The sequence below is a fragment of the Martes martes genome, assembly GCF_963455335.1.
Source record: "Martes martes genome assembly, chromosome: 2".
NCBI lineage: Eukaryota > Metazoa > Chordata > Mammalia > Carnivora > Mustelidae > Martes > Martes martes.
In genome coordinates, this window is record NC_137889.1 from 68433436 (window position 1) to 68447219 (window position 13784).

At 41.9% G+C, this 13784-nt stretch overlaps 1 protein-coding gene across 1 annotated transcript in view; it reads right to left on the bottom strand.

The window, feature by feature from the left end:
- GATB (glutamyl-tRNA amidotransferase subunit B) overlaps nt 1–11111 on the bottom strand; it is a 98308-nt gene extending 87197 nt beyond the window's left edge. Inside the window, exons 1-2 of the mRNA XM_080796618.1 lie at nt 10896–11111; nt 8392–8542 (exon numbers count right to left, since the gene is read on the bottom strand). Coding sequence (XP_080652744.1) covers nt 8392–8542; nt 10896–11071 — 327 coding nt within the window. The 5' untranslated portion in view covers nt 11072–11111. The remainder of the gene's footprint in view (nt 1–8391; nt 8543–10895) is intronic.
- Between the last annotated feature and the right edge of the window lie 2673 nt (nt 11112–13784).

Here is a 13784-nt window from a genome sequence, read left to right on the forward strand (position 1 = left end):
ATAAATAAAATATTTTAAAAATAAATAAATAAAATAAGTCAATGCATACAAAGAAAATGCCTAGAACAGTGCCTGCCACATAGCAAGCACTCAGTATATGTTAGTTGATTTTACCACTATCATTATTGTTAACCACGCTGAGAGGACACCAGACATTGGCGATTTAAGGCCCCCCAGGAACAAAAGTCGAGGGTATGAGACAACAGGGGCCAGAAGCTGGGAAGCAAAAAAATCCGGGTCCAGTCAAAAATTCTTCTGCCACCAACTAGAGGAGGTGATAGGGAGGAGTATGACCCGCCTTGAGCCCAAGGTGAAAGGAGAGTCTTGAGAAATCAGAGCCCCTTGCCCTGTACCTGGCTTGTGTGTGGGGCTCGAATGTTGGCACTATCTGAGCTGAGTGAGAGTAACATAGAAATGGTTCATTTATTAAAGCCCAACGGGCCCTGGTAGAGGCTGCCATGAATTCGTCCCACAGATAGACCACCACAATCCAGAATAGAGTCTTCAGCTGGAAAAATCATACTGAGTACTGAGCAGAATACATAAGAACAAACCCACACCTAGACATGCCCTGGCTAAAGCTATCAGAGAGAGAAAATCAGATTACTTACAAAGGATGCAGACTTCTCATCAGCAATAATAGAGGCCTGAGGACAATGGAATCATGTCTTCAGGATGCTGAGGGGAAATAACTGTCAGCTTAGCATTCTGTACTATCATTCAAGAGCTAGAAAGGACTGGAGGCACAGAAAAGCTAAGAGAGTGCATCACCCAGAATGTGAGGGATATTGACTCAGGCGAGAAAGAGCTCCAAAAAGGAGAGATGTCAGAAACAGTGTTTGCTAAGAAAGGAAAAAACCAAAAAACCAGATGGGAGTTTCCTCAGCCTTCCATACCCCAGCCTAAAAAGACGCCTTTACCCACAGGTTGGAGGGACACATCTTCCCTGAGATACAGAGGGAAAGCTGTCTTTCTCCCAGTGCCCTGAGGATACCTCTTGTTTTCTCAGGAACCTGACTCTATCATTAATCTCCTCTTCTCTATGTTACTCCTTTAAGGCTAACTTTCGATTGTTTAACTTTTACTGCAGGTAGGTATTCTGAAATAATTTATAATGAAAACCAGCAGTTCCTGCCACCCTCACCTGCCAGCCCTATTCCCTGGCAGCAACTATCTTCAGATCTTTGAGCTGTCCTGTCATATTTATCTCCCTATTTTTAAGTAATATGCAGTGCTGGGGGACCTTTGGAAAATCCATCACCTGCTGGCCAAGGCTGCTGGCCATTTGCCATGTGACAATCCTTCCTTAATCAGGCGGGGGTGGGGGAGACAGAATTGAGAGCTGTCCCAATGACAGCGTTTTTGTTTTAAAACATAGAACACCAAGAGTTGGCCCATTCCATTCCCAAGAGACAATTTAAAGAAGTCATAACGCAATATATTTTGCAATATTTTTTCTACCTTACTCTGCCTCATAAGAATTTACCCATACTTGCTACTGTATTCTATTTCTATTCAAGAATAAAATACACCATCCTTAAGTGCAACCCCATGGTAAGGTGAATAACATTAAAGTCTACAAAGTCAACTCATAGGTAGGTCACTTCACCCCCAGGGAAGCAGGTACTCCGACTACACCTATGAATAATCTAGAATGTGCAGGAGCCTATTCCTCCTAAGAGCATGGTGCGGGTGGGAGTTGTGGGGGGGTGGTGTGGGGAGTCCTTCACTATTAGGACTTTGGGAACAAAGTCTCCGCAGAGAAGGCTGAGAAAACAGTAGAGGTAATATTTGATTACTTAATATTATCTTTACGTAAGATTTTTAAAAACTTCATTGAAAACCCTTTTGACTAATAATTTGTCTCTTGAGAGCTCTAAATCTTTCACTCATTCTCTTATTTTTAAAAATTAAAACAAGGGGCACCTGGGTGGCTCAGAGGGTTAAAGCCTCTACCTTCGGCTCGGGTCATGATCTCAGGATCCTGGGATCGAGCCCCACGTCGGGCTCTCTGCTCAGCAGGGAGCCTGCTTCCTCCTCTCTCTCTGCCTGCCTCTCTGTCTACTTGTGATCTCTGTCTGTCAAATAAATAAATAAAATCTTTTAAAAAAATCAAAACAAAACAAAACAAACAACTTCGGGCCTGAAGAGGAGAAGGAGGCCTCCCCCAATCTGTGGCCAAAAATGTTCCTAAGAGCACATTCTTACATTACTTTTTTCTGTCCATTATGTCAACGTAAAATGTAACTTCTGATAACGGCAGATGAGAATTTATTCTTTTATTTCCCAATATCCTAGTTAAGTCAGAGTTGGTTCTTCTACTATTATTATTAAGTAAATAAGTTTCTCTGCTGAGCTGTTAAGTATACTATGATTACACTTCCTTCCTCGAACATTTTGTTTTTCTGGAGTTGATGTGGCTTCATTTCATCATTTGCTTCATATTTTAATACCTATTGCTTATTATTCTCAAAGATGTCAGTGTATATGTAAAATCTTGTGCCTACACAAACATTAGGTATCTGCTATTTCCACTACCCTACACTTTTTTTCTTGAAACCGCTCTGTTTTGGAACCATCCACCCTCTTTTCCCACCAGATTCCCTGGGCCCGTTGCAGACCTGGCAATCTGGAACCTCTCTGTCACTCCAGCAGGTTCTGATGATAGTGAAAGGCCAACTTTCTGAGAACTCGACTATCTGAAAATAGCATTATTCTACTGTCACACTTAATTTATAGTGCTGGATACAGACTTCTAAATTAGAATCATTTTTTTTTCCTCCTAAGATTTTTAAGGCACTCTTTTCTTCTCATCCAGTTTTAAGTGCTGCTTTTTAAGAAGGCCAGTGACTTTCTGATTCCCAGTCCTTTGCATGTGACCTCTCTTTTCTTCTTTGTTCCAGTATCTTATCTCTATCCCTGGCATTCCTACACTTCATGATCACATGCCCGTATGGGAGACTATTTTTATTCCTTGCACTGGGTCCTTGGCAAGCCCTTCCCATTTGGAGATGCAGGTCCTTCAGTTCTGGAAAATTAATCTCTGTTGTTTGATAGCTTCCTCTCTTCTGTCTTCTGGAAGTCCCGTGAATCAGATGTTGCACATCCCACACCAAGTCTCTAATTTTCTTATTTTATCTCCTACTGTCCAATTCACTGTATATGTGTTACACTTTCTGGAAGATTTTCTTGACTTTATCGTCTAATGCTCCTGGGGTTTGTTTTTTTTTTTTTTTTTGCTATCATAATTTTAATTTCTGAGAGCCTTTCGTTCTGATTCTTTATTTTTAAAAAGTAGTATCTCAACGATGCCACTACCTTCTCTTATCTGAGAATATTTATAAAAGCTTTTATTTTTAAAGTATTCTTTTACCCCTGTGCATTATCTGTTACTCCTTATTTCTTTTTCAGTCTTTTAATTTTGGGCCCTGTCCATTATGTTGGAGAACTTCCTCAAAGGTCTAGTGATTTTTGGCCATTGGTTTCTATTTTGAAGTAAGGTACTCAAATGCTGATTAAAAGGTCTATGTAATATCCAGGGCTTGTTGACTGATGGCCTGCATTCCAGGACAATCAGGTAGCCAGGCAGTTTGTTTGTTTGTTTGTTTGTTTTTAGAGACAACCCCCAGGTGTCAGTATCTGAAGTTCTTCCCTCCAGGGACATGTAATCTCCAAACAAATTCCTGCAGATTCCTGCTTGGAGGAGAGGAAGAGGAGAGGCGGCAATACTAGGTCATTTGAGCTCCTCCAACAGGGTGGAGAAAAGCACTGGGCAGGCCCTACAGGGTCGGCAGTGCAGACACCATCTGACACCAGTGCCTTTGCTCTGCCTGAGGTCCCCTGGGGGAGTGTGCCACCAGTTGCATTTCTCTCCAAACTACAGATTCCTATGGGAGTGGGGCAGAGGCAGAAGGTTAAGGAGAGGACCTGAAGTCTAACTGCTCTGCATCCAGACTCTGAATTAATCCCTTGTTTCCACTTCCCCGGCCTTCTGCAAAACCTAAGGATCCCATATCCAGACCGTTTCTGGGGCTATGCAGGGCATGACATCTCATTTCTCACTAGTGGCTCTTTCTGTAGGCTTTCTGTCCCTTTATAGTTAACTCTGCTCTGCTAAGTCAGCCCTCTTCCATCTACCATCTCTCAAGCACTCTGGTCTCCCATTCTCATGCAGGTTTTATAACTATTAAATTCTTTTACTATAATTTCAGTGGGGTTTCTTTGGGGTAGTGAGAAAGACATTAAAATACACACGTTTGGGATGCCTGGGTGGCTCAGTCGGTTGAGCCCCTGCCTTCGGCTCGGGTCATGATCCCGGGGTCCCGAGATCGAGTCCCACATTGGGCTCCTTGCTCAGTGGGGAGCCTGCTTCTCTCTCTGCCTCTGCCTGCCTCTCTGTCTGCTTGTGTTCTCTCTCTCTCTCTGACAAATAAATAAATAAAATCTTAAAAAAAAATACACACGTTCAAGCTCTTTAACTATCTTTAACTCCCCTTCTTCATTGGTTCCTCATCAGTATTTTTAAAAACTTTATTTTATTGCAGTAAGAACACCTGCCATGAGATTTCCCTTCTTTACACATTTTTAAGTGTATATCTTACTGCTGACTGTAAGTAACAGGTATTTAAGCATTCTCAGATCTCTCCAATATTAAGAAAAATGGGGCTAATAAAAATGTATCTCTTGGGGTGCCTGGGTGGCTCAGGGGGTTAAAGCCTCTGCCTTCAGCTCAGGTCATGATCCCAGGGTCCTGGGATCGAGCTCTGCATCGGGCTCTCTACTCAGCGGGGAGTCTGCTTCCTCCTCTCTCTGCCTGCCTCTCTGCTTACCTATGATCTCTCTCTCTCTGTCAAATAAATAAATAAAATCTTTAAAAAAAAAAAAGTTCCTCTTGATTCCATGTCTCCTTTCACCTCCTGCATTCACTTTTCCTTCATAGCCAACCCTCCTAAAACAGTTGCCCACACTCTCTTACCTCTTCCGTAAGCTCCCTGTATCTCTCAATCTACTACCATGTACCTTCTACTCCCATTACTCCACTGAAGCTGTTCTTTCAAAGGACAAGGGACAGTCCTGTTGATAAATGCAATAGTCCCATCTTCACCTTATTTGACCTCTCAAGAACATCTGACACCACTATACTCCCTCCTTCTCAAAACACTCCCTTTGTTGGACTTGCTGACCCTGTACTGTTCTCACCTCTTCTTACCTCCTTGCACATGGGGTTATACTGGTACAGATTATACCTGCCATGCCAGCCTCACCTCTTCCCATGCTATACTCAAGTTCTGTGCTACCATGCACGGAACTTCCTTCAGTTCCTAGAGCAAGCCATGTCCTGTTTCTCCTCTGGTCTTCATACATCCTCTTCCCCAACCCCCTTTTTTTTTTTTAAGATTTTATTTGTTTATTTGAGAGAGAGAGTGAGAGAGAGCATGAGAGGGGAGAAGGTCAGAGGGAGAAGCAGACTCCCCATGGAGCTGGGAGTCCGATGAGGGACTCGATCCTAGGACTCTGGGATCATGACCTGAGCCAAAGGCAGATGCTTAACCAGGTGAGCCACCCAGGTGCCCCATCCTATTCACTTTTATTTGGCCAATTGTGCAAATTCTGTCTATGTGTTGGATGCCCTCCTATGTGCTCCTCAAGCACCTATTCTGTATTCTTACTCCCAGTATGTTTGTTAAAATGTACTGCGAGTGCCTGCTTACTTGACAATGTTTCATGAGGACAAGAGCCTAGTCTATTTTTTATCTTGTTCAAAGGTGTGTCACTAGAGCTTGTATGATGGCTAGTACACGGCAGGCATCCAATAAGTGTCAGCTGAGTGAATGAAGACACAGTCAAGAGGGTGAGAATCAAATGCCTATAGAAAGATACCCATTATCATAATTTCTCTTTAATGGGCCAGCAGAGCAAATGAATGTGATCTCCAGAAAAAGACTTTACACTATAACCTAAATTCTTCTGGCAGCCTTTTTCTATCTCCTTATCAGCGTATCTGACAAATGGTCACCATTTTTTTGTACAAAAACAACCAAGATGCAGAGTCAGAAGACCACAGCACCGATACACCACCCAGGAGCTTAGAGAAGGGCAATTGTCTAAATGTTTCAATACATTTACATAGGTAAATCACAGGGTTTTGAAGTGCTATGGGAGTGACAATGATTTATTCCGGTAGTTTTGGTATAAATTTGCTCACACACTAAATATAGGTCTTTTTTTTAAAAAAGATTTTATTTATTTACTTGTCAGAGAGACAGTGAGAGAGAGAGCACACAGTGGGAGCAGTAGGCAGAGGGAGAAGCAGGCTCTCTGCTGAGCAAAGAGCCTGGTATGGGTCTTGATCCCAGGACCCTGGGATCATGACCTGAGCTGAAAGCAGACGATTAACTGACTAAGCCACCCAGGCACCCCAAAATAGGTCTTCTAAAGACAGAAACATTTTAGAAGAAGAGGCAGATTAGCTCTGTCAAGAGAATAACCCAATAGGCTCTTTAAATCATGTGTGTGGTAAGCTCTGAAGAGAAAAAACAAATCCTAGCTCAAGCAAAACTAGATTTCTAGACTATGACTATCATTTAATTAGTATTAGCCAAGCTCTCAATGCTCAAATGTCCCAAACACCTTCACTGTTTTACTACTATGCTTATCACTGGGCAAGCCAATTCTTCGAAGTCTTTCAAAGTATGTTGACATTTTAGTTGTTTTGAATTGTCTGTAATATTCGACCACACTTAGCCACAACTGAAGAACCTATTTATGGAAAACATGCCTATCTGCAAATAGATCTATTTCCAAATGTGAACTGTAATAAATACTTTGCTGGATACTATATACCCAGCTGGAAAAATCCAGAAGGAACTCAGAGATTACATATAGCCTCTTGATAAAGAAGTACCATGTGGAAAAAAAAAAAAAAAAAGATTTGAACTCGGAAGGAAAAAAGGAGGTGTTGTGATGAATTGCTTTCCATTTCACTTGTCTGAATAGATATTACTCCATTTCTACTCTGTCTGCATCTCTGCCCAAAAAAGAACTCATGCATTTGTAATTGAAAAATTGTCCCCAAACAAAAATGATTTCTCCACAGATAGATACTCTAAGCCAGAGGGAGGGAGGGATAGACACCCCTTTATCTGTCTTTCCCCCAGAAAGACTCACAAACAAATCAAAGGTGACCCTGGATAGCGTTTGCAGGGATGGGAGTCCTCCACAACAAAAAGCACAGGTAAGAAGGAAGTTCCAAGATAGAGACACTGCCCCAATATAACCAAAGCCCTGGGTATGGCAGACACATTGGAGGCACTGCCCCTAACCTTCTACTCTGGGCGACTCTGAGAAAAATTAATCTCTGCCTCTGCAAGCCTGCCGATGGCCAAATCAACCAGCTTTCACTTGTATTTAAAAGTTAGAGAGTATGGAAGTCACCCATGATAGCTCCTCTCCTCTTCCGATCACCACCATCTATACACATTACCTCCAAGGATGGCAGGAAATCCCACACCTAGTCGATGTTATATGGCCTGGACAGACTATGATTTATTTATTGCCACAAATATTCACATTGTTCCTTCCATCCTTTTCTTCAAAATCCAGCCAACTATATGAAATTATATGACAGCAATCTTGCTGATAAGTACACTGGACCTAGTCATTCCTTGGGTTTAAGTAAAAATGAGCAGATAAGTGAGCACTTAACTCAATGCATATTGTGGCTGACCTTTTCTCTCCATTACTGACCACTTAATTTTCAATAATCACAATCATTTCTGATCTGACACTGTAATATCATGCACCATGTGCTATTTCCTGTGGCTAGACTCCTCCTCCTCCTTCATCTGCCTAACTACTCTCTGACTTCTTAGATAACTCAGACACTGCCTCTTTCAACAAGTTTTCCAATCATACCCAGACCTCAATTTCTCACAAGAATCCTTCTCTTACAGACTTAGGTGTCCTTCCTTTGGATTCCAAAACCATGCCTACATATCACCTTCACGGCTGTAATCACACAGTATTCTATTTGTTTATAAGTAGACACTTAAAATATAAGACATTTCTCCCTACCTAGTCTTTAAACCCCTCAAAGGCAAGGACTGTCACTCATCTTCATGTTCTAGTTCATGGCACGGTGTCTGGTATTTTGTAGACATTTTTAAATGTGTGTGAAATGAGTGAATACATATATGAACAAATGGATGATGTTCAGACTTAGATTACAGAGATGGGTTTTTAGAAAACATTTCGTTCATTCTACTTCACCCCAAATTCCTTAAACAAGTACTTTCTAAGAGTTGTGCCAAGATGTGAAAACCACAAAATCAATATCTATGTCCAATAAAACAAACATTTTCTAACAAAAATATGATTAAATAAAAACCTTACCGGCAGAGTTCCAGGCAGAGATGCATCAAAGAAAGAAACCAAAGAATTTGGAGGTGCTGCAAAGTGGACTCGAGATCCAGAGAAGAGTTTAGAGTTCGAAGAGATCTGGGCATGAATTTCCAAACCTACCACAGCTGCCCATTCATGTTCACTAAAAAGAAAGAAAGAATCATTAAGAAGTAGTTAGAGCCAACACTATGCATGAATTTCTATGACCCTAAATCACACATGTTAATTTGCTATTTGTTTTTAACTTATTAAGATTTTAGGTTCTTACATTTAAAAAGGTCATATTGTATCGATGACTTAATCAAAAACAACTCATGGTGAACATCTGCAAGACCAGCAAAATAAAATTCATTTACAACACGGCATAGGAAGAGTTCACTGTATAAAGAGGAAGGTGATGAAGGAAAAATATGGGATTCTGAAACAATTTAGAAATGGCTATTAGGTGACGTCTGCTTGGCTGACTCCAGGGAAAAGCAGCACTTTCTAGATTAACTGTCCTTTATCAATTAATAACTCAGTAAATGAAAGCTTATCTTACAAACATTTTTAGAATTAACATAAATATCATGCTTCTACTACTGGAGAAATAATGATGAATAGTTGTGTATCTCACTTAGAAAGGAAGGGGTATTCTCCATCATGTTTTGAACTCATTTTATTTTATTTTTTTTCTTTTTAAAGATTTTATTTATTTGACAGAGAGAGATCACAAGTAGGCAGAGAAGCAGGCGGGGGGCGGGGGGGAAGCAGGCTCCCTGCCTAGCAGAGAGCCCGACGCGGGGCTCGATCCCAGGACCCTGGGATCACGACCTGAGCCGAAGACAGACGCTTAACTGACTGTGCCACCCAGGTGCCCCCCTTATTTTATTTTTTAAAGATTTTATTTATTTATTTGTCAGAGAGAGAGAGAGAGCGCGAGCGCGTGAGCACAGGCAGACAGAGTGGCAGGCAAAGACAGAGAGAGAAGCAGGCTCCCTGCTGAGCAAGGAGCCCTATGTGGGACTCAATCCCAGGACGCTGGAATCATGACCTGAGCTGAAGGCAGCCGCTTAACCAACTGAGCCACCCAGGCATCCCTGAACTCATTTTAAATAACAATGGCTTGCACATAAAATGATCAGAGTAACACAGATATAACAGATCATCACTAAATCATACTCTTCCTGGGATTTGGGGCAAATGAAAACATTAAACCATTAGATGTGGCTTTTTTTTTTTGGTCCCCCAAATCACTTTCAATTCCCTACAGTTTCAGTTTCCTCTGTTTATGCTTGATTGCTATCAAATCTAAGAAGTTGTTAAATGCTATAATAACATCTCCTATTCTGTTCGGTCTGTATGAACAGTTTTCTCTAGGTTTGTGGTAAGTGGGCTTATTCCTTCTGAAACCATGTATCCTGGACCATGCCTGTTTACACACACTCCCTCTACACCTTGCTCCTATCTTGCTCTTCTCCCAAGCAATTTTCTGTATTACCTAGATTTTTGTTTACATGTGCTGGGTTTTGTTCCAATTATTTCAACACATGAAGTTCTATATCTATAGTACTGTAAGAAGATTAATTCCTTCTTTTTAAAGTTTGGAAGCACCGCTGGCAATTGAGAGGAATTAAATGAAGAACATCAGAAATTCTGCATTCACTAAAACATCACTCAAAACTATTTTTGCAGTTTCGTTACATGAGAGAAAAAAATACTTTCCGTTTACAGTCAGACGATCCAATTTATGAAAGAAATAGAAGCTTAATGGTTCTGGACATTTTCCCTCTGTTGCTCCAACAGAAAAGCAAAAATAATGCCAACCTAACTATCTCAAAGGCTAAAGTGATTACTAAACACGTGCCTTCTGTTTCTGTATTTTAAAAGGCAGTATTTAAGTCTTATAAAGTATAAACAGCTGTTGAGAGACTATCTAACAAAATAAGCAAAACTCTCTAATCAGAGGGAAGATCTCTTGTATTGACTGCATTCTCCTAGGTCTAGAAACACGTACAACATGAAGCGCCGCCACAGACATGTGGTGTTTTCTGAGTAATGACATTAAGGCACCACCAAGCCTTGCAGGTAAAGGCTCCCTTTTTAGTTTTAGAACACTGCTGTCCCACAGTAGCGCTAAATAAATGTCAGCTAAATAAGATCCCGCCTTCTGGTGTCACCCGACCGCTCTTCTAGTGCCATTAGTATGGTTACTGAATCCACTCTTTTGCGTGTGCAGTTTTACATTCGAGAAAAGATCTGCGATTTTACACTCGAGAATTCCCCATATATGCCTACTGTTCGAAGAGTGTTTTACGTGTGGAGGAAGGGGCTGATAGAGGGCTAGTTTTGTGCTTTCGTTTAGGTTTCAGGGCTGAAAGTTATAGCCCAACTTACCCCCGCCCCCCGATCATCAAAACTTCTAGACGGAAGCTGGGCTGTAGTGGCTTTCACCTCCCCAGTCCCGCAGTTCCACCTCACGCTTAAATGGGCAGTAATAGTATAAAATAATATACCCTTTCCTTGACTTCTGGAAGGTGATGAGGGGCTGCTGAGCCACGGAGCTCTGTCCCCTTTTCCTGCTGGACGTGAACCCAATCGCAGCCTTTCTTCCGTGGCGAGAACCGCCGTCAATGCAGGCTAAAACCCAGCGCCTTCCAAGACACCACCAGCGCAGCATGGGCGCCGCCATTGCCCCTCCTGGCTCCTGGTCAGGTGATACAGTCTCCTTCTTCCGCAAGGCTCTCTGGGAAGCGTAGTTCTAAAAAAAAGGAATAAAACGCCGTAGGCTCACAACGGAAGACTACTATTCCCGGTGAGCACTGCGACTCCAGGGCTGCCGGAACCCCGGCGGAGAGGGGAGGGAAGGAGAAATAGAGGAGAGAGTGGGAGGGCTTCTGGGTCGGGAGGTGTGACTCCTCCTAGCGGGGATTTGGGGAGGTTTGTGGCGGGACGAGTTTGAGAGAGAGCGGGTGGTTCGGAGATCCAAAGCTAAGAAATCTGGCCGGGATTTTATACCTCGGTTAACCTTTCCAGCTGAAGTCAGTGAACTTGACATCCGAGCCTCCAAGTCCACTCAGTTATTTTCTCTGTTTTCCCTGCCAGTTCACACGCTAATCTGTGCATTAATGCAATGAACATTTGCATGCCTACTTTATGCCAGGCACAGTTCTTAGGCACTGACGAGTGAGCCAGCCGTTTATGGCCACTATTCTTGTAGAATGTAAGCCTTGTTGGGAGAGGAGACATACAGAAAAGTTACAAAAATAGGACACTTTCATGTAGGCGGTAAGTGCTGTTTTTAAACAGGTGCTTGGAGACAAACAGAGCTAGATTGTACCTTCAGGTACATTTTAAGTTGTTTTCCTTTTTGTACTTGCTAAGTATTTGAAACATTTTTCCTTACATGTGAAAAAGCCTTGATAGCAGATGCCATCATCCCAACAGACTTCTTTTATTTTCCTGCTTTGAAAACGCAAACCCTTCAGAAACTCCCACTGATGTCTTGTATTTGAGCACACAACTTAGAATAGCCATTCAGCCGTTCTCTATTATATCACCCTATTTTACTTCTCCACATTATGCTTATGACTATCTGAAGTTTATCTTCTGTCCCCACAAGCTTCTTGAGAATGGGGAATTTGTCTTATTCAACAAAGTATTATCATAGTACAGAGTAGGCCCCTTAAAAATATTTGTTAGGTGAAGTAGTGCAGCATGGAGAATGTGTTTGACAAAGATCAAAGCGGATACCCTTCGGAGTAGTAGTTGTTTAGGAGGGAAATGATGAAAGGGAGATGGTGGTGGAGGCAAAGAGAAATTGACCTGTGTGAGAAAGATTTAGGAGGACTCGGTGATGGATTGAATATGATGGGGATAGACTAGGTGGGGTCAAGTAACTCCTGAATTTCTGGCTTGTGCAAATGGATGGCTGGTGGAGTTATTCACTGAGATAAAGAAACTAGAAAAGAAATAGTTTTCAGGAAAACGTTAATTCGGTTGCCTTGGAGACACACAAGAGAAGTCAAGGAAGCATCATTGATGCCTAACTTTGAGTATGGAGCACGGAAAAAGCTGCAGACTCTGTATACCTCACATTGGTAGATTTTCAATTATTGATCAATCAATAACCTGTTGATTAGACAGCTGTAACCTATGACCTATTCCCATCAATACTCTTGTACAATTGTGATATTTTATGCAGTTTAATCCCTCTATGGAGGCAATTTTAGTTATTCCCATTAAATATCATTATTTACTTTTCCCATCTTTTCTATTTTTTTATCCACCATCATTGATCCAAATTGCAACACCAGAGGTATTTTCACATGACCAAAAATGAAAACGAGAGAAACAACAGAGCCTGTAAAGTGGAGGTAGAGATTCGTTCCAAACTTCATTGCTAATTATTGACTTTTATATCAGGTTCACATCACTCTTGAGATTCTGTATTAGTACCTCTCCTTTGAGTTTCCACATTTCCTAGCTTTACTTAGGTAAGTTTGCTTTCTCTTTCCCATTTAACTCCTCAGGTTTTTCTGGCCCAGATTGGGGGTCAGGAGAGTTGCCTCTGATCACAGCATGGTTCCATCTTTGTTAGGACTGCAGAGGAAAGGGGAATCCCGTATTTCAGAAGTGAGCACAGGCAGCCTTTAGCCCAAAGGAGAGAGAGATCTTTGCTACCTTACCACTGGTAATCAGCAGAGTCAGGAGGCAGTTCCCTCCCATGAAGGGTTAGCGTGTTTTGAAAACCACCATGAGAGATAGCAGGATACTTAATGAAAATCCTCATTTTATGGGCAAAATGCACATCTTTCTTTGGGAAGCAGTATTATGCAGTGACAGCATATCACTTCAAAGGCTCCTACCCTACCACTAGAGGGAGAGCAAATCCTCTGCATGTAAAGTAAATGTATCTGATTGCTTCACAAATGGAAACCTTCTAGCTTGATGCACATTACATAGCCCTTTCAAAATCCCACAAGAGCTAATGGTTCCCTTATCACCCAAGATTATCTGTCATTTCCAGAAATGCCCATTGATTTTCTCATGCATGGTCTGGTGTCTAGGAGGGCACTGTTTTCCAAGCACCCCTCCTGCCTTGCTCCCTTAGCTAGTCAGGTGCTCCCACCCAACCTCCTACCATGGGACCATTTCTCACCTTCCTCTTGCATGCCAAATCTGATATCTGTCAGAATTCTTACTGACAGAGCTCTAGCTGAGAGAGCTATTTTGGTTCCACCAAAAAGGTGGCTGTCATCTGGAAGACACAGAGATTTTCATTTTCGAGGAGCTCAGAAGGTAGCAGGACAGGGTTACCAGCAAAAACATTCTCTTAGGGAGAGTTTCTCAGCTCTTATTTTATTCACATAATTGACACAGTACAAATAAATTTAGAACAAGTT